General features: G+C 33.7%; 1 protein-coding gene across 1 annotated transcript in view; it reads right to left on the minus strand.

The window, feature by feature from the left end:
* Window positions 1–22,651, minus strand: part of LOC149797412 (minichromosome maintenance domain-containing protein 2-like) — a 144,396-nt gene that overhangs the window by 89,804 nt on the left and 31,941 nt on the right. The window contains exons 6-9 of the mRNA XM_089962202.1: window positions 22,469–22,573; window positions 15,723–15,827; window positions 8,226–8,293; window positions 7,110–7,205 (exon numbers count right to left, since the gene is read on the minus strand). Of these exons, the coding sequence (XP_089818328.1) occupies window positions 7,110–7,205; window positions 8,226–8,293; window positions 15,723–15,827; window positions 22,469–22,573 (374 nt within the window). The remainder of the gene's footprint in view (window positions 1–7,109; window positions 7,206–8,225; window positions 8,294–15,722; window positions 15,828–22,468; window positions 22,574–22,651) is intronic.

The raw sequence follows: 22,651 nt of genomic DNA on the forward strand, positions 1-22,651 counted from the left end.
GATTTTAAACCATGTTATCTGTTCACCTTGCAATTTTATTAAGATCTTGGGACTTAATCTATATTATGTTTGGAACATTTATTCTTCGTTTTTACTGGTCTCTGTGATTACACGATCCTTAACATTATTTCTTTGATATCGCATCTTCTGAATTAACATGTTGCATCTTCTGGATTAATGCAGTTTTGTAATTAAGCTACAGTTAAACTGTCTTCACAGCCAAGGAAAAAGAAATGTATTCCCCAAAAAGTAAAATTTAGTTTGGGATACACCAAAAATTGGCCTTGCATTCAACCATCAAAGATTAACAAACAACATCCGTTTTGCATAGAGTGTGCCTCAAATTTCAGCATTAGATATGATGACAGAGATTGTGAAGAAGCACATTTCCAGCAAAAAGTATATAGTTATTGTAAAACTTAAGAGCACCCAGCAGATTTCATCTCTGGAATACTTTAAGCCATTGATTTAAGTTCTGCAAGCTACCAATGCTGAAGCATTGTTTGTGTGTTTTTTAATTGAATATAACCTCCCTTTCTCTGTTGGAGATCATGCTAAAAAATATGTTCTCAGAAAATATTGATTCAAAATTTTAATGTGGAAGAACCAAAAGTGCTGCAATAGTAAAAGCAGTGTCAGAGAATCAACAGGAAAGCAGCTTCAACTCTTTTGACACGAATTTAGCATAGACCACTTGAGGAAGTTCAAGTCTGCCATAGCATCATATCTTGACAAATAAGCATAACAAAGGAAGTTTGTGTATATGAGTAAATAGGACTGCAAATATATTTGTACATGTATAGAGTGCAAATAATGTTCTGTATTTAGGGATTTTCATATATAGTACTGACCATCAAAGTGGATGCAACTAGTGTCAAGGTACTTTTCACTAATCATTTTCAAAAATTCACTATTTTTTATCCCTTTTTCACTAAACGCTCATCTGGAGAGTTGGCAGCTCTGAATTTTTCACTTAATAAATTAGGAATTGATTGTTGTGGAGGTATCACATAAAGTTAATGGTACAAACGTGAAGCTTAAAAACTAGAAACACTTGGTGGTGGCAGGGAGGCAATGGGCAAGAGTTTTTGCCCTTTGTCTACACAAGATGGACAGGAAAGACAAGCCCTCATCTTTTTAATAGGATTTGGAAGGTAGCAGGCTTATATTTCATAAAATTAATGTGATGAGGGAATGTATACAAAGGAGAAACAACACAATAAAGAAATAAATAACTGTAATGAAATATGAGAGGCAAATGATCACAAAGTCATTGTAAATGGACCCAAATATTAAACCCTGCTCTTTAGCTGCTGTACTTTCTCCTCTAGCTGCAACTTCAGTGCTTTCACTTGCACTTCTTTTTGCTTTCTTTTTCTTCAAGTTATTTTGCCTGAGGCATTAGTTTTATTATCCCTTTACCATCTGCTTTATCTGCCAATCTGCTGCCTTGTAAAGGCTGCTGACAACTTCCTCCAGTCTGCAGTCTTCTTCATGTGGGAGCTGTACTGCTAAATAAACCTGCTGTATGGAATCACTGACCAAAAAAAGAACCACTGTCACTATAATGATTGTTTACTACTTGTAAAGTCCATAATATTTCCATTTTCAACACATCACTGCTTTGCATGAAACCTTACACCAAAACTGCACAACCCATCATCATTCGCTGAATATGTAGAACCCACTAATGATGAAACAGCCTTTCCTGATGCAGACAACAGAGATGACAAAGAATTAGGTAACATTGTTTGCAATGACACCATGAACACTGAAACAAAAACTGCAGGCTCATATTTTTTCAGTAGTTCCAAGTGTTTCCTTCCTTTTGTGTGGATACTTAGGCAGCAATATCCATTCCTGCATTTGTTTTCTTGCACACTATGCTAAACACTACATATTTTCTGATCACATCTTTCCTCTGCCACTTAATGAAGTCTTTGTCTTGCAGCCAACTATTGGTCAATGTGTACTTTCCAGACATTTTGCAATGATCACTTGTGAAAAAGACTGCTGCAAATGGACCATCCTTGCTTGGCAGAAAAACATGTCAAGTGAAAGAGTGCAAATGTGATGTCAATGGAATGTTATGCATGATGTCTAATTACTTCCCCTGGAGTTAACAGATGATGGTAAAGTCAAATTGTACTTCTAATCCTTATACAATGTTAACATGAATGACTTTCAAACAAAAATTTCCTTCATATTTTGTTTTTAAGCAAAATCTCTCAAATTCAAGGACTTTTTAATGGCCTAGATGAAAAATCAATGCCTTTCAAGGCCTTAAAATTAGGTGTTCATTTCTCGGTGACATTCAATGACCTTTAACAACTGTGCATATCCTGTAAAATTCTGTTTAGCAGTTTTTGTTAAGATTTTATTTAAAGGTTTTTTAAAAACTTTTTTAGTCATGGCAGCCATATTGAATAAGGGGTCAGCATCAACTGAACAAACAGATAATTTCACATTACTTTCTGCTGTGGTCAGCGTGACACGTAACCATTAAATCTGATTTATGGGTTAGGCTCATAATAAAATTGCTAATTGCAAGGGATGTAATCTGCTCTGTTGGGGGATGAATTTAATTTTAATTATTAGACTGTGTTTGATAATGGTCCAACAAATATGTCAATGTCACCTCATATAGCATGAAATGGCAGAGGTGAGACAGGCCAAAGCAAACATTTTTGGGAAATCTTGGGCCATTTGAAACAAGTGTGACAAAATATGTTCCAGAATAGTCATTAATAAAAGTTCACTAGCAAGAATTATGCGGACTTTGATGGGACTGTTAAAATTGTTAAAAACGATTTGTGGTTAGAGAAAGAAATCCTGATTGGCTAAGCTAAATTGGGGGGGGGGGGGTCCCAGCTGAAATTAAAGGTTTCAAAGTAATTCTCCTTGCAAAATTAGTCTACATTTCTAAGGCAAGCCAGAATTATAAAAGTATTTCTTGTTAGACTGTCTAAGGGATGTGTGTCAGAAAGGAGGACATAGAAAAAGAGATTCAACAGCATAGTAAGATCTAGTCTCAATAAAGCACAAGGTTTGTCTCAGTTGCACAGAATATGTTCACTGAAGTTTGTAATTATTTGTTGAATTTATTCATTTTAAATCCATACTTCACTTTTTCCTCGAGTTCAGAAAATAAACGTGCATTTGTGGTCTTGAATGTTACATGATTCATGTATCATAAGACTGTCATATAAACTTTCAATGATATGAATGGATTTGGATTTAGCAGTATTTTATGTAATAGAAACCATGTATCATAGGAATATCATGCATTACTCTGATACAAATTGTAAGAATTAATTATCTGTATTAAATGAGATGTATCATGTATGATAAGAATTGATTTTACCATGTCTATGTCAACGGATCACTAATTAGCAAAGTAACATAGTTAGGACAAGGAATGGAGTCCATCAATTCGTTTGTGTGATTAAGCTATGAATTCTTTTCAACCAAGAATCGACAGTATTAGCATTAGGAACATGTATCAACTGATAGTTTAGCATGTAATTTATAGCCAGAGCAGGGTGTGATGGTTTATCTAAGAGGTCTAGTTATGTCATGGTTCCAGCTAGGAATGTGTGGAGCAGCTAGAGAAGATATGAATTTATTGTAATAGAGTTCTGAATGTGTATTAGGTTCGAAACTGACCACAGCTTAGTTTTGTACAATTACAATAACAATACCTGATGTAAAAAGAGTGGGAATATTGTTTGATCTCAGAAGGAGAAAAACCTGACAGGTATTTAGGTTGGGTATTATATTTTTTTGAAGGAAAAAGAAACAGCTCCATACCTGTACTGTATAGTGGAAAAGAGCACAGTCTACAACCAAAATAATAGATGACCTGAAGAAGCTAGAGGGTGAGATAGAAGGAAAAGAAATATGACAATACCAACCTAATATCAATAGTAATTTGGGAAGACTGGAAGCAGCCAGGTAATGCTGACATGCTGGCAATTTGAGTTTAATCAGTCACTTAATTATATGATGAAATTTGTTCTATTGGTATAACTGAACTAATAATTGAATTTTGCATAAATTTTGTAACTCTATTTCAAAGAGAAAGTGAATTATTCAAATGTCATGTACAATTTCATTTTGTGTATATATTAGTGATTAAATTCTTATATTTTACATACTGGGGCTAATGCTGTTCTGTTCTATATCTCTGCTCATATATCTGTTATTCCATCCATTAATTTCATATTTTATTTTATTGTTTACTCGATCCAGGCAATAACAAATTGGTCAAGAGTCTAGAAAACAATAACTAAAAGAGTGGACAGATCATCATCTTCCACCACTTCTGACAGTATACTTGGCAGTAACATTGAAACTCAGTACATATTTGACAGCACTAGAAGCTACCAAATTTGCACAAAAGCTGATTCTAAAGCATGTTTCTACTGAAGACAATAAATGTAAGTTTTATGACTCAACACAATGCTGGATTCACCATTTTACACAGAATATCAACAGCAAGGCAAATTCAACTTCACATTCTTTGCATGTTAAAGCAAAATTTCCTGGATGAGTGTGACAATTCTGCCCAGATCACTTAGAGTATAGGAAAGCTTGGGGATTTGAAGCTCATGCGAGCTCGAGCTCAATAATTTTTTAGAGCTTTCGAGCTTGAGTAGTACGAAAAATAATTTTCTTTATAATTTATTTAAACATCATTCTTGTTAAAATAGTAGCATTTCAAAAAGACAAGAGCCTGCAGAGATTTATCCAATAACTTTGATCGCAATTTTGTACAGAAATTAGTAGCAACTGAAAATGCTCTTTCTGAATCAAATGAAGTCGGTTTGATTGTACTAATGGCATCTGATAATCGCCTCAAATTTTCAGTCAGTTCACCATTACTTTTTGACAAGGAAAATTCTTGGCGTAATTTCTTAAATCGATCGGTTTGAAGAGATCCCTGAGTGCTAGAAGCTTCCAATCGAAATCTAAGTTCATCTTCAAGTGAGAGCTCGTTATAGTTAATTGTTATTTTCTCATCATGTGCTTCTTCATTTGCAGTATTTGCCAATGGAAATAGCTGCTTCATCAAATTTGTCGCTAATTCAATAGAAGTTTTGGATGGAACATTATCCAAATGGTGCAGAGAAATCATAAGATCCATAAGTTGTTGATTAACTCTACCGTCGATGTAATGATCAATATTTTCTAAAAGAGTATGACTGATCTCTGTTCCTTGTGCAAACAATTTTTCCCTCATGAAGCTAATAGCAACATAAGCGGTTCTCAGAGAAGCTTTTTTTTCCCTCATAGCATTAAGAGTAACCTCGACCGGTTTCAACGCCAAAACTATGGATTTCAATAATTCTATGTTCAAATTAGTTAAAAGATGCTCGGATCCAATTTCACTCAGCACTTCATTGGTGACATCATATAATTTAATAAAGATTTCTAGTATTTTTAGCATGGAATTCCATCTAGTTTTGCAGTCGAGGGACAGTTGTTGTTCTATGTTAAATTTTTCTGAGCTTTTAGCTTTAAACGCATCCAATCGTATGGCTGAGCCTTTGAAAAATTTAACGATTTCTCTCACAGGGTTTATATTTTCCTTCCATAATTCGCTTTGTATCTCAACTTCTTCAGCACTCAATTCATCATTGCTTTCATCAAAATCATCAGTCTGTCCAGTTTCTTCGTGTGAAAAAACTGAAATTCCTTGACCTGGGCAATTTTCTCTGTACAAAGTTTTTGTAACACCCAAATGCAATCCGTGATCAAGGCAGGCTTGATACAGAGCAGGCGATTTTTCTCCGAACTTGATCATGACACTTGCTCCATCACCGGTAGAGGCAACAATATCCTGTTTGAATGAGACACCAAAAGAATTAAGATGTTCCTCAACGAGCTCGTTCATTCTTTCAGCATTACAACTTCCGTAAATTCTGACAAGACCAAGATTGATACATTTTGACGAAACCATATGAAGGCTGATGTTGAGAAATCAACGATTTCCGATACTTGTCCATTCGTCCAATGATATTGAAAATCTCTTTAATTCTGAGAGTTGTTTCTTAATGTCCTGTATGACTTGTTGCTTCACTTTCTCTTCAAAATCACAAATAAGGGCCATCATCGATCTTTGATCAGCAGGTAGCTTCATTCCTCCTAATGACAGCAATTGACGAATAAATTCTGAATGAGTGATTTTCCGAATCGAGAATCCATTGACTGCAGCGAGTTTCGAGACTATTTCTTCCAGTGAAGTTTTGACAACAAAGTTATCCCTTGTTCTCATTTTCTTCGGCTCTATTTCAGACTCATCCTTGTTGACGTCAATATGATGAATGCTAAGCAGATGTCGACGCATTGTTGAAGTGTTTCCTTGTGGACATGAAACTGTCTGCTTACAATCATTGCAAGCTGCGAAATTACCCTTTTCGCGCTTGTTAAAATAAGTCCAAACAGCTGATTTCTTATTTTTTTGACATCGCTACTGCTTTAGAAATAAAATATAAGTAAAAATTAACAAACAAAAAGCAGATACAATATGAAAAATCGCTGATAACACGTTTATGTTGTTTGAACTGTTCAAAAATCAATTTAAAAGAAACCCTCAGGCGTCAGTTGTGCGCCTACTGCCCCTCTGGCACCACTCATCATCAGGCCAAACGCTTGAGAAGTTCACCGGTTCTCTCGTTTGCTGAAGTTGAAAAACCCCTTCTCCCCGTCAGCCGCAATCATAATAGTCGGAATTATTATCTTAGGAGCACCCAGCAATGACCGTTGCAAGGCAACGACCGCCCACTGGTCGACCAACACATGGGGAAGCGTAGGCCGTGTGAATCTGTAAAGTCGCTCATTTCCACAGTCAATTAATTATCGCACGGGTTTATCCGGTCTGATAATATCAAAAAGCGGAAAAATTTTCTAGGTGTAAGCTCGAAGCTCATCGAGCTTCGACCTCAAGCTTTGAGCCCCCGAAAATGCTCCAAAATTATCAAGCCTCGAGCTCGAGCCTAGGCTCATCCCAAACTCTAAGATCACTAAGCATGTCAAATGATTGTTCCTCAAGTCCTGTTATACAAAATGATATGTTTGTAATCATTGCAGTTAGACAAGGATCTCACCTCGAATATACACTGGGATAGCTTGTTCTCTACAATGATCTGAAGATGTGAAATTTCTTAAAGCTTTCTCAGGAACTATTTCTATCAGAAGTCGATCTGTAAAGAAGAGGTATGGAATTAAGCATTTCTATTGAAGACTTCAATTATGGAATAATTTTATAGAATCAACCAGTCTGGAAAAACACTTACCCTTGCATTTATTGTTATTTATTCATAACATACTAAATGATCATGCAATGCATTATAACAATTTTTAGTCTTAATTAAATAAGGGATATAATACTATAAATTTGTAATAGACTATGTGGAAGAGTGCTGGATGTCAAAAATCCAAGGCAACTTCTAAAAATAATGGTATTTCCTTTCAATGTTAAAGGGGCTCTTTCAAAGCAAGTGACAAAAAAAAACAACAATAATAGATTTCAAGAGCATGTACAATAGAACTTCAATTATCCATCAGGGTGTGTGATGGAGACCATGATGGATATGAAAATAGATGGATAATAGAATATGTGCATTAAAAGTATTATAAAAAAGACTGGGTCATCAAAAACTCATAATATCTACATATGTACATGTATCTGTTTTTAATATTTTGATGTACAATTTCTCTGATAGTTAACAGTGACTGACAGTTAATCAGGTGCCAGATAACTGAAGTTCTACTGTATACCAAAGTGAACTAATACTATCAAACACAACCTGTTCACCAAAAACTTTCGGTAATTCAATCACATTAACTTCTTAAGAAATAATAAATGTCTGAGTGACGATCCTGCAGAGGCAAAATGTGACATTGGTCTACAATACCCAAAACTCCATACAAAAATAAAGTAGAAGAGATTAAACTACTAAAAGGCACTTCTTCTATTAAATAGTGTTCACACCATACTATATCAGAATATGTTAAATGGTTCATCTGCTTTTATGGTTGCCAAAAGCTTTTGTTAAGACAATCTAAAAGTGATTAAAAAGGGCTGGAACTCGGTCTAGAATGGAGTTGGGAAAACATAACTTAATAAATATATATGACAGTTCATTGATCAAATTGCACAAGATTACATTCTATCATCTACTGCTGCATTGACTGTAAATCTTTCTTCATGAATCCTATACCTGAGAGGATTCTGCTAGATTTGTCTTCCTTCAGGATTGTGAAACAGAAAGAACAGATAAAATCATTCCTGAAATTATATTTAAAAAAACATTAGTCGTTGTATATTTACTTACACAATTAAACTTTACAATGTGTGATAGAAAGAGTCATTTTTGATCAACAAAGTCAAATAATTTCAACTGCATGCAGCTTTCTTCATGCTTTAAAACAAACTGCAAATGGGATTTATTACATCTTGGAGTCAAAAATATGCTACTGATAACAAAATAAGCACACAACCACATTTTGATCTCAAACTTAAATTGTTTCTTTTAACTTAATGCCAAGGCAGTTTTGAAAGATAATGCATGTAAGCAGAACTTGAATTTTTTTTGTTTTTATGCTTTTGTTGGTTTTAACACAAACACTTTATTGGCTATATCATGCACAGGAAGTAGCCTAAGTGACTTTCCCAATGACAAACCAAGATAGCCAAACTGGGCTGGCCTGTTTGGGTCAGTATTGAACCCAATACCCAAAGATTGCAAGTTTGAAACACTTCCAACTGATTAAAACTAAAGATGATGAAACGAGGGATATTGCCTCAACATCAGATACCAAGACTGGAAATGAAATTTTGGTCAATCAGGTAAAATTATAAAGAATGCTCAATGGAACAACAATATTATTAAAGATCCCCAAATAACAGGTAGGGTTAAAAATGACTCAACTGAAACACTTTTTTAACATCTGATCATGATTTTAAAGGAAAACACCCATGATCAAGTTATACGTAGGCACTACACGTTATTTGAACCTGTAGAGATGTGCATATGCATAATGAATAAGAGTATATAATGTGAAAACAATTTAACATAACAAAGTTTAATTGCAGAATACTACAATGAGATTATAGCTGTTATAATTTAAAGGAATTTAATGTAAATGTTCAAAATTATGGTGATCCAATAAACTAGTACCATATTCCATGTAATTTTTCATACACAAAAAATAATTATTAATTTCAGTGTACGAAAAATCATGTAAAATAAATAATTATCATTTGGTGGTACTGACCATGTATGAAAAATAAAGGGATCGTACCTGAACAAGTTCTACAGAACACATGCTACTCGACAACCTAATGGTACAAATGTACAAAGTAAACATATTTTCTGTCTCATTCTGCTCTCAACTCAAGAATCTAACTACAATAAAAATAAAAGCACTCAAATAGACTTTTGTTGTTATTGGTGAGAGAGAGAGAGAGAGGATTATGCCTCATATTGCAAGCTCTTCTGCATTTAGAACATATGTAGCTGTTATGCTGTGTAATGTTGGCAAAATAATTAAGATGGTTTGAACATGTATTAGTTATGGGTATTATTTATTAGTAAATTGTACGCAACAATATGAGTCCACATTGTCAGGAAATGAAGTGCATCTTGTATTTTTACAGCAACAAAAATCTGATTACAAAATTGCAATAAAAAATAAAGAACTTGAAATCACATTTCAGTTAATGCACATGAGCACATGCGCATGTGTGTGAGAGAAAGAGATGAAACAAAATTTGGCAGTGTACAAGACCATATTTATTCAGAGTGGTTTAAATTTTGTAGCTTTTGAAAAGATAAAGAAAGACTGTTTTCAGTTACCTGACGATTGTGATAATCCTCATGTATTATGATGTACTATATTCCATTATCAATAAACACTGTTAAATCAACAATTCATTCTTGTATTAATTACGATGTACATTGTCACAACAACCACATGGCTATGCAGTGTTATTTACAAAGTAATTAAACATGCTTAGCACTTTGGGTATCCAGTTGAAACCAGATTGAGGGCAAGAATGGACAGAAGAGGTCAAATCAGCATCATGTCCAGTATGGAAATTTGGCTCTCCTTAGGGAAATGAAAATCTGTCAATGAGCTATTGAAGTTGTTGTCCATACAGTAAATGTTAGTCAATGAGCTATTGAAGCCGTTGTCCATACAGCAGATGTCATAAGGACAAGTGATCATCCACATTACTTGTTATTCGAACTCACCGATAAAGATAATAGTAGGGTATATCATTGAACAGATCTGCAATAAAATGTTAATTATATCCAAGTCAAAAAATAACAAGCACTTAAAAGATAATATATGTATATAAACGAATCGATTTAACAAAGTCCATGACTTTCAAATTTACAATGGAAAATGACAAGGTTTTTATATATTATTTGTTTGTATGATTGTAATGAAACAATAAGACTAGTTGACCAATGTTCTGTGGTCTTCACTTTAGCATGTACCGAGATATAATTTCTGCTGGATAAGAAAAAATCAAAGGGCTTCCAAACTTGTTTTAAAATGAACGTGGTGTTTTGTTATGGTGATGGACTTAATAAGGAGAACTAATTAACGATAACACTTAAAGGTATGGTCTGTGAAGTCCTTTGTACATTTGTTAATAAACACCAATAGATATTGTAATGATAATAAGAGAGCTTATGTACATTCCACAGGATTTTTTGCAAGCGGGGGGATTAGGATTTTTTGCAGGGGTGGGTAGTCAGTCACTGCCAGGAGAGTTAGTATAGTAAGCAGTCTGAAATATTATGAAAGCTGATATTTACTAAGCATTTTGAACTGAATCTTGTGACATTTTCAGCTTCATTTGCATGATTAAACTTGTAGGAATTTATATCTATATATATATTTGCAGTATGATTTCGGGGGGGGGTCATGTGACCCCCTTGAAATTGCTGCAGGCGCCCATGCTTATGTATCAATCTTTGTATATTCTCACAACAATTAATTATTAATTTTTGTATTAAAAATGGCAATACAGTAATTTCAATCTTTTTTGCAAGCATAAATCTTCTCATAAGAAATTGTATGTCCAATAATTTAATTGATTTTATCGAAAAATACAAAGTGATATGTATGAAAAATTATCATACTTTTAAATATTTATTATTTTGATAACTGTATTGTGTATTAAAAATTAAAAGTTAAGAAAAAATACATGAAATACAGTAATTAAATTCATAGTAAATGATAAAATAATGAGCATGATCTACCATGCACCCATCCACCCCCAAAGTGCTAATGTCCCCCCAACCAATTCAATACTGGAAAGCTGGACAAAACACACACACAAGATCCTGAAATTCTAATGGTTCTTCACAGACATTTTTCAAAAGATCTAATGTGGTGGCCATATGCTGCAAAATTTTATATAAAAACATTGAAAGGAGATATAACAAGCTGTGACAAAAAGGAAAACCTTAATATAACTAATCATTAAATGTCCTGTATGTAAAATAAGTCATTAAAGTTACCCTCTGCTGATACACTGCAACACAAACAAAGCATTGTAAGGATTGATGTAATGTTTGTGGAAGACTCCAGGTTCTTATTCAATTATAGAACAACTGATAGGTCCCAGAAATCAGCTTTCACACTCTTTGGTCTTTTGTTTTGAAGCTATAGAGCTTTCAAACAATCGTAGAAACATAATGACCAAGCAAACTTAGTTTACAAAACATTTATTGATTGTCCAACTAGGTAACAATGTAACCACCTTTCATTTAAGCTTAACAGCCAACATCTTTATTGATTGTCTGATGAAGAAACAATCCAAACCAAACCAGCGACCACTGAATTCTATTTCATATAGGTGACTATTTGCAGTATAATTGATAAACAAAGCCAAAAGAAGTTGATATAATGATATATGTGAATTCCTATGACTGATGATGGTTGCTCAGAGTATGCACAGGTCAAAACCTATAACCTACCAGAAATGTCCAGTAAACAAAGGTATCGGATCTACATGTTGACAAAAAAAACCTAGGAATGGTACAAAAGTTTCATAAGGTTTCAAGCAATAGTACATAGGTCATGTAGGCATTCAACACAGACTATTTCAGTAATGTGTCATTTTTTGATTCTACTTACCTTTAAGTGGCAAGTATTCATTTTATTAGGATTCATATACATCCATATTTCTGATAGGTGCATACGACAAAATCAATGTTAAAGTACGTAGACAATTTTGGACAAAATGAACCTAAATGTGTGATTCAGTACAATCTGGATTGAATGTTACGCACTGTGACATCACAATGAAACCTACACATTTGATAAATTCATGCTACCCTCGATTGTGACGATTCCACTCAATGTGCTCTTATTTTGACTAAATTTAGTATGTGGCCACCATTGTAAAAGTCCATAGTGACAGATAATTTTCATCTGGAAGTTTCTTGGTGATAGATAAGGTGCAGAGCATTTAATAATCAGGATTGAATAGACTTTGGTTAAAGAAAACCAGTGTTAAATTTTAAAAGAACAATTTTTATTTAATTTAAAATGAGTAAATATGCAAACATGATCCATGTGACTTGAATTATAATCAAGATAATCAAGCTGTTCATCACGCGAAGACTTCCAATATGAAAATAAAACAAATGCAGAGATAAAACCTATTTACACCAATTTACATGACAAAAGAAACTCTTTTTTAAAAAATTTTAATAATGTTTTGTTCTAAATCAGAAGGAAAACAGTATCAACATGTCTATTTTTGGCACAGTATCAGAATAGCAAAAAAATTTATCAAAACTAATCTAAGGTGGGGTGATTTACATTGATGTGTACTGCCATACAGAGTACCAAATTAATTTCAGATAAAAGACAAAGACCAGAAACAGTGCTTAGCAAAATCAATGCCACTGATGGCCAGAAATGACAATATGTACTAAAAATCATATCCTGGTAAGGTTATGCATTGAAAAGGCAGAAAATGAATTGTATCATCAGAATGTTGTAGCAGAATATCAAAATAGATAATACTTGAAGAAAAAATAATAATTATAAAACTTCAACAAAAAATTTCAAGGCATATTTAAATGGGTAAAAATTGTCGCAAACATTCATGTAATTGGGTCATAAACTGATGCCTGAGTGAAATACTAAGACTAAATTGGGAAGGTTAAATAATATATACATGTATGTAGCAGGTCAAAAAAAAAAGAAAGACGTAGCGCAGAAGATTTATATACTTCAATTTCCAGTTTCATTCTTGACATCATATATGATATGTAACATGGTTTAGTTGGCATAAATGGCAAGAATAATGAAATAAATATATAAATTAGTTGATGTCTCATCATTTCTCCACATTCACTTTAACCTTGGAAACATATTCACATATTTGTAAATATTTAAATAACATGAACCAATACACCAACATTATCAGTGTAAAGTTAAAAAAATGTACAGTAATTTCAGTACAATGGTATAAAATGGTGGTGACAAGTATTTGATTATTGAACCAAGAAAATTTAGGCTACTCATAATAAACATCTGATGTAATTTGTTTCCCTAGAATACAAAGTGAAAATTTAAAAGGAACTAACAGTATTGTGAGCTTAATCTCAAAAAATCATAAAAGTTCTATCACATGTCCAAAAGTAAAGTGTTCTGAATGAATTCCAGCAATGAATGTGCTGATGTGCCAGTGGCCTGAATGAGCTGATGTGCTAACACTCTTGGTGTATTACATTTATATAATCCAGAATATCTCTAAATAAATTTTTTTAAATCCCAAAATAGTGAACGTGTCCAAAAGTTAATGAGCACTTTGTTATTCCAATGACTAATTTAAATAAATAAGTCCTCTGAAATTATCAATGAAAAATATTAAATGATACAAGGACTGTATTCCTACTGTAGAAATATCATGCATGCCCTAGTTGTAATCCATAATGCCTAGGATGAATGAAGTCTTTGTCTGTAATGCTAGCAAGTGATAATTGTTTTCCAGATCTGATTATCATTATTGAAGTGTGGCGATAGTGATGATTATGATGACAATGGTGTCAGCAAATTAGACTTAAAAATGGGTGTGTTAGTATAGTGTATGAGTTTGAGCTTCTTATAAAGAATCTTACTGATATTAAAACATTTAACCCAGACAGTATCAGTCTTGAGCAGTTTGGGCAGGAAGTTGACAATCTGAATCTACAGACAGGAAACAATTTAATCTTCTTGATGGATTCAATTGTACTAACACTGCCACATTCCAATGTTGACAATGAATGGACATTTTCCATTCTGAGGAAAATTCAGGCTGATTCCAGAAGAAACCTGAATCCAGTAACAGTACATCATCCGAGCACATTGCATGCACCCAAGTGTTAAGATCAACAATGATAAGGACTGCCACCAATACAATTCAGGCAATGTTCTCCTAAGAAATGCTAAAATTGTTTGTGATACATAAAAGAAAAGTATGAAAGGCTGAACTGGTGCAATGATGAGCATATTTTGATATTTAATATTTCTATTTTTTCAGACTTAGAAAGTGTTTTGAGGTCCCAAGACATAGGGATCAGTATGCATGACCAAAAAATAAATTTTGTACCATTGAGAATGTGTTACTGACACATATAAGCTGTACTGGAATTTATAAATTTGAATAAAAATGCTTTCTCTTAACCATTTAATATACTTTGAAACTGAAAATAGGGACCAACCATTTCGTTGTTAGATTTTATTCTGAATCAGTATAGTTTTAGAGTTCTTTTTTTCAAAGCTATTTGCTCTTTAAAATCCAATGAACAGTGGAATAAGCTAGCTGCAGTGTTTACAGTTCTCAGTAATTCAGTGGGTGGTGTGAAGGTATGCAAGACTGTCATTAAGAGTTCATCTTTGCATCAACCAGAGACTGGATGGTACTTTTGATCAAAATTTACACAAAGATCATTCCTAATTTTTTTGTGCATAAGCTTTCTTGCATCTTCACTGCCATGCAGGATATTCACCAAAGCCACACTGATTTACTGTTTAAACATGTCAGCTACTTTTGGGACTGCGCTTCAAATGAATTGGGTTGTTCCATTTTGTGTACTCTTACCTATGTAAATTAGCACTGTTCACCCAAACAGGATTAATTACACATCACCCTACCAACTGTCAGTTAACTTAGTAATCAGTACAAAGGTGGCTGTTTATCTCTGACTGACTTACATTTTAACCACCCAGAAAACTTACGTTTTTTTTTACTACCACCCTGCTGAAAGGTTTGGAAGTAAAAAAATTATTTTTCTATGACACATCATGTTATGGAAGGTATGCTCTTATTTCTGTACATTAAGCTGAGCCATATTCATCAGCATTTTTCTTACCTTTAGCAACTGGATCAATCAACAGCAATGATAGATTTGACTGTGTCTTATCAAAGACAAGAAATTGATTATGGTCACTCTCCAAAACAAACAATAATGGTCCAACACTGTGCAATTAATTTGTGAATGGCTGTTAACTGCCTGCCTGAGCTTTAATATTATGATGATGTCAGGCTTTAAATGTTTGAACCATTCTGACCTCAACTTTCAAGGAAAAAGTGTAATATATCTGGAAATCTGCTTTTATATGGCTTGCATTAAATCAAACTGAAATCATACTTTAAAATAATTTATTTATCCAAAAGGTACGTTGGATCTAAATTAAACCTGATTGTTTGTGCCTCTGATGCTCCAGGTATGTGTACTCTGCTGAAGTGGTTTCCACTGTGTCCCTCACACTTCTTCATTGGGCAGTAGTACCTGGCACTCTGCCTGTAAAATACATGTGAGTACAAACTAGATCTAAATTCTATCAAAGAATTTTCTCATGCTTTGAAATGGTAAGGAAAACATGATGGAGTAGTTTTTTTTCTTAGAAGTTAAAATACTCCTACCAACATGATGCAACTAGAAGGGAAGTTTTAAATAAAAGAAGGGGCCGTCAACTCTGTGAAAGTTTGTGAACTTGACCAACATTTTCATAGCATAATGTCTCCTGCAACATTTACTTAATTAGTTTGGTTTGATTTGTTGTTTAAGGGATAACTAGGGTATTTAGTGCTGATACATTGGACTAGTTTCACAATACCTGAAAATAATGCTCTCGGGATATCTCGCAAAATCTCAAAATTCCAAAAACGAGACACTCACTGCTGGGAGACTTAAAAACAATCAAAATGTCAGAACATGAGAAGTATCTTATAGTCCAGAGAATTTACAGTGTTTAACCATCAAATTAAAAGAAATATTAAATCTGAACAATGATAGTGTCAGAGGAAAAATGACCATGGTAGTATCATGTATCCATGACCTAATTTACAGGAAAAGGGATGCCTCACAGTTAAAGAAAATAGGTGTAACTGTGATCTGTTGTCATCCAACATTTCACAATCTGTTATGGCTCACCAAAACTGCTGAATGGACTGAAGATTTAAATAAATTTGTTAGAAATGAATTTACATTTAATTTATGACTATTTAAATTAAAGCGAAACTAATGGAAAGGAACAAATATTGAAAAAAGATATTGCATTAGCATTTTTTGCTGAAAGGCAAATCACTGAGAATAAAGTTTCAAGGAATCGAGACCTCATTTGTGTGTGTGTGTGTGTGTGTGTGTGTGTGTGTGTGTATATATATATATATATATATATATATATATATATATATATATATATATGTATATATATATTTATATATATATATATATATTTATATATATATATATATATACACATACATACATATACATATATATAATGTTATTTTAACTAAAATACCAAAACTATAAAATAATGTTATTTTAAATTAAAATCTAAACCATAGAATAATTTTTTATTTAAAGTAAAATACTTTAAATATGGAATAATGTTATTTTAATTAAAATACCAACTACAGAATCATCTTATTTAAATTAAAACACATAACAATAGAATAATGTTATTTTAATTCAAATATCATACTATAATATTATTTTATTTAAAACACCAAAACAATAGAATAATGTTATTTTAAATTACAATTGTCTAAAATGTCATACTCAAATTGAAGATTCTGAAAATGGGTTTATGCAGACATTTTCAGGGTTTGAAACTAATATTATTCTGTTAGTCAGAGACTTGTAGATTTCACATCAGACTACAATCTGTATATTGGTATTAGCCTAATGGGAATAAGTAAAATTTTATTTTAAATTCAAGTTTAGCAGAAAAGGTTGGGACGGGCTGTTGCCTTTGAATCTGCAAGGATAGTGATAGTTTTTTTCTACTCATTCTAGTTAGTTTATTTAAATTACATACTCCTAAACATGATTTGATAACTAAACAGTATACACATTTAAACATGATTTGACAAATATTATTAAGGCTTGAAAAGAACTTGCTTCAATTGGTTTATTCATCCTCATTCCCATGTCCAGATTTGTTCTTGATATGATTTTCTTTGCATGAGGAAATTGCTTTACTTCTTCTCTTTTGAAGATAACATCGTAATGTTTTCCAACTTTAACTGATATATGAAAATGAAAATAAGATGTTTTCAAAGCATTCATGCCATGAAAAACAAAGGGCCTAGTGACTAAGTGAGTTAGACAAAAAGACACCACCTACCTTCCAAAGATGGAAAGACCATCAAGTTCATGTTTATTGATATGTATCATATCATAGGCTTTGTATCAAGAATCATATCAATACACTGCACTGGTGTATTGTTTCACCCCTACCCTAGGCTATGGGGCAACCCGTGAACTAAGATGATACAAGTTAAGTGTATACTGAAACTATATTCCAAACTGACAGGTGTGGGATAAATGGCATTGAAAAAAATTAACAGTAAATACAAGATAAATGTGTGCTGAAACTATATTCCATCCTGTCAGGTGTGGGATAAATGACATTGAAATAAATTAACAGTAAATACAAGATAAATGTGTGCTGAAACTATATTCCATCCTGTCAGGTGTGGCATTGAAAAAAATTAACAGTAAATACCTTTAACACTGTAACTAGGTTAATCAAATGTGTGGACAAACAAATGTAGATGCACATGGATGACAAAATTATCACTATGTCATGCTTCTGCCTAAGTGGATTGTACAAAATGCAACAAAGAATCTTAAAAATATTTTTTCATTAAATACTTATTTTCAATGAGCATTACCTATCACACATGATATGACGTAAAACATGCACAGATATGTACATCTGCACTACAGCTGTTTGTCATGACTTCTTATAACAGACTGTTACACCTAAACCAAAACTTACTTCTATTGCACATCATTTCAGCTAGGAGTAGACAAATATTTTACATAAAAATTTTTTAAAAATCGGACCTTCTGGTGCACTATTGGTTAATAATGGAGGTAGTTCAATATCACCAATGCATCAACAAATCGTAATATTCACGCTTGTGATAGTGTATCATGCTACAAACCGAAGCTATTGATACCAGATGGTACTGAATGGATTATGACACACCAGCTGCTTTGTAATTTTCCACGTTAACTTTGCTGTTTCACATTTATATCCTTGGAACCTAGAGATGCATTCATGATTTTATTTCAGATAAAGTTGTTATTTCTGTTTAATGATCTTATGAAAGTCAGTGATATGCTGAAAATAACCTGCTTTAAAATGAATTATAAATGTCAAACAAATTAATGATAAAATACAAGTCACACCTGAATGAATAAAACTATACTGGTTCTGATAGTTACATTAATCATGAGTTCTCATTAAAATAATGCAAGATTTCTTTTTACATCCAGTCATAGCATTATAGAGCAGTAATTAACCCTTTACCTCACAGAGCTTAGTGACAAAGTGCAGCATGCTATAAATAGAACACCTGTTACCTAGCAGACTGCATCCGCATAGGCATGCCTGTGAATTGTTAAGCAATGTAGTGGTGTTACGTTTAACAGCAGTTTTAACCATTTTACGTTTTAGACAGACATTTATTATATGTGGAAAAATTGAAGAGTAAAGTCCGATTGTTATAGCTGTGTAATTATTTTTCACAGAAGAATATTTTATGTGCTATAAAATCGAGAGAGAACTCGTTCACCGTCATGTCAGTGAGGCCGCGTGACCGACCGTAGCTGCCATTTCCCATAATCGAAATTTACACGTTTTTCGTCTGCGTCTACATCACTAAGTCATCTGAATTTGATAATCAATAAAAAACTAATTGCTACTTGCATAAATATCATAGCCTTTACCAAGGTTATTGAATCTTTCGTGTTTGTGATTCTACTCATGAAAACTTCGTAAGTACTGAATGAAATCCTGCCTGTGAACTGTTAAGTAATTTAGTGTATGTTACATTTAACAACAATTTTAACCATTTTACATTTTTGGTACACATATATTATATGTGGAAAAATTTAAGAGTAATGTCCGAATGTTATAGCTGTGTAATTATTTTCCACAGAAGAATTTTTTTATGTGCTTCAAAATCTTGAGAGAACTCGTTCACCGTCATGTCCAAGAGGCCGCGTGACCAACCGTAGCTACTCGAAATTTACAAGGTTTTCGTGTGCGTCTATATCACTAAGTCATCTGAATTTGATAATTTATAAAAACTAATTGCTGCCTACATCAATATCAGAGACTTTACCTAATTTATTGAATCTTTCGTGGTTGTTATTCTAATCGTGAAAACTTCGTACGTACTGAATGAAATCCGCGGCTGCCATTTTGGAGAGTGGAGATTACAACCCTGTTACTTTAAATAGCAGATATCGACCAGTGCATGAATAGCGACCACGTGATCTGACATAATTGTCATTTGCAGAAATGAATGTAGTATGTAATAGGGGGGTTTTCCCCGAAGGTGGCGCTACGAAAACTAGCTCAAAATGGCTGATGTTTACCGCAGGCGTCAAAAGGCGCTTCTATGCGAATCTTGTAGAGGCGTCAAAAGGCGCTTCCATGCGAATGGAGTAGAGGCGTCCAAAGACGCTTGTATGAGGTAAAGGGTTAAAAGAGATAGTCTGCAGCTGCTGCATGACAATAGAACAAAAATTATTCCTAAAAGCTAACTGACCATGCACAGTGAAACCCACCTATAACATGCTTCTTTATTACACAAATTCGGATATTGGTTGCCGCAATTTTACACACTAATGTCTTGAAGTACTGCAATTTTGTGCCAGAATAAACCAGATTTTGACATAATCTGGCAAGATGTGTTGTATTTTTGAAGAAAAAGGTGTCTTATCTACCTTCTCTCCAGTTGACCTTCTGGACATGTTTGCAAATTTCTTCCGTGACAAAGTACAAACTATTAGAAATAAGCTTGACACCACAATTTCAATTGACTTGTCATCACCATACAGTCGGGATAGAGAATTAGAGTGGCAACCATTAGCAGCATTTGAACCTGTCTCTATGGATTTCATATGTACAATCCTGATGAAGAGTGCACCAAAGTCATGCGAACTTGATCCAATTCCAACATCACTGCTGCTTGAGTGCTTAGATCCAGTATTGCCTTCACTAACTGATGTTAATACCTCTCTCTCATCCGGGGAATTCCCATCATTTTTCAAAACTGCCATTGTAAAGCCTCTGCTGAAGAAACCAACACTAGACCATAACGATTAGAAGAACTACTGCCCAGATTCTAATCTCCCAGTCATATAATAAATCTTAGAAAAGTTTGTTCTATCCCAGCTTGTATCTCATCTGAATTCAAACAGTCTTTTTAGCAATGTACAATCTGCATATCGCCCTTGCCACAGTACTGAAACTACTCTTCTAAAAGTAGTTAATGACATTCTCTCTGTTTTGGATAGCGGAAAAGATTACAGTCCTCACTCTCCTTGATTTGTCTGCAGCATCTGACACAATGGACCATGATATATTACTTCACCGTCTCCAGCATGTATTTAGCATTCATGATACAGCCTTACTGTGGTTCAAGTCCTACTTGGTCAACAGGACACAAATTGTGTCTGCAAATGGAATACACTCCAGCCCAGTTAATCTTTGTTGTGGTGTTCCACAGGGGTCTATTCTTGGACCTGTTCTCTTCATTCTATACACTCAACCTCTCTCAAGTGTCAGAGATCATCATCCACTGCCTCACCAATTGTACGCTGATGACACCCAAATATACAAATCTAGCCACCCAACTGAAGTTGATGCTACCATCCAAGGTGTAGAGAGGTACATTTCTGATGCAAAATTATGGATGACATGCAACTAGCTACAGATGAATGATGATTAAACTGAGGCCATTCTGATCACAACACGAAGACTTTCTCAGTCACATCCTTTACCTCAAACAATAAATATCAGTAACACCAACATTAAATTCACACAGTCAGTATGAAACCTAGGTGTCACTCTGGACAATACTCTCAAGTTGCACCAACATGCCATGAACATATGTAAGGCTGCATATCTTGAGCTGAGATGCTTCAGCTCCATTCACAAATATCTTTCAGTTGATGCCACTAAAACACTTGTTTTTCATTAGTACTTTAAAGACTGGACTATTGTTACTCGATCCTGTCTGGTTCATCTGAATATCTACTTCAGAAACTTCAAAAGGTTCAAAATACAGCTGCTCTGATCATACTTAGAGTACCATGATCAGAGCATACCTCCCGACTGCTCTGTACCCTACACTGGGTAATACATCCATTCGATCCAGAATCAAACAAAATTTGTTCTCTGTGCTACGTTTCACTGACGGACTCCAGACCAACATACCTATCCGACCTCACCCATGTGTACACACCAAGATACTTACGCTCCTCTTCTGACAATCATATACTCATTATTCCCACTACAAAAACGAAGTCGTATGGACAACGTTCTTTTGCATACCAGGGCCCAGCATCATGGAATGAATTGCCCAATGAACTTAGATACTAAGACACAGTTATCCCATTCAAGAGTGCTCTTAAAACTCACTTATTTTGACTGCAAGAACACACTTAAAGACCTAATAATGTTCCCTACCTTAAATATTTACAGTATGTTTTTATGTTTACTAATTTTATGGTGTTTGTTTTCTGTAATAATATCATTATATGTTTTTTATCTTATAGGTGTTGTCTAATGTTGTAAAGCGTTTAGAGCTAAAGATTAGGCACTATACAAAGTCCTCATTATTATTATTATCTATGTAATACTATCATGATATATATATTATGAAAGACATTTACTTTGATATTTATATCTTGATACAAAAAGGCTGCCAATATCCAGCTCTAGTTTACACCTTACACATCACGGTGTAAGGTTTAGCTTAGATGCATCAGCACAACAGCTTAATTCATATCAACGCTGTTACAAAACAAAAGATTTAACATTGAAACTTCGAAACTTAATGGGGAACTGGCAAAATTTCATCATAGTAAGATAAATGTTCATGGCAGATAATTGGTAATTAATAACTTACGTATATTTAGATAATGCTGTGATACCAATTACAATTCCTCTCAAATGAACAAACCCACCATGGTTTGCTGCTCTGGACAAATCTTGTACCCTCTCAATATAATTTCTGCAACATTATAAAAAGTTCAGCCAAATTATCAGTCCTAAGTATTTTATGAACAAGTTTAATTAGAGATCTAAACAA

Source organism: Sinohyriopsis cumingii, chromosome 6 (assembly GCF_028554795.1).
Source record: "Sinohyriopsis cumingii isolate HCF-2022 chromosome 6, ASM2855479v2, whole genome shotgun sequence".
In the NCBI taxonomy this organism is placed as follows: Eukaryota; Metazoa; Mollusca; class Bivalvia; order Unionida; family Unionidae; genus Sinohyriopsis; species Sinohyriopsis cumingii.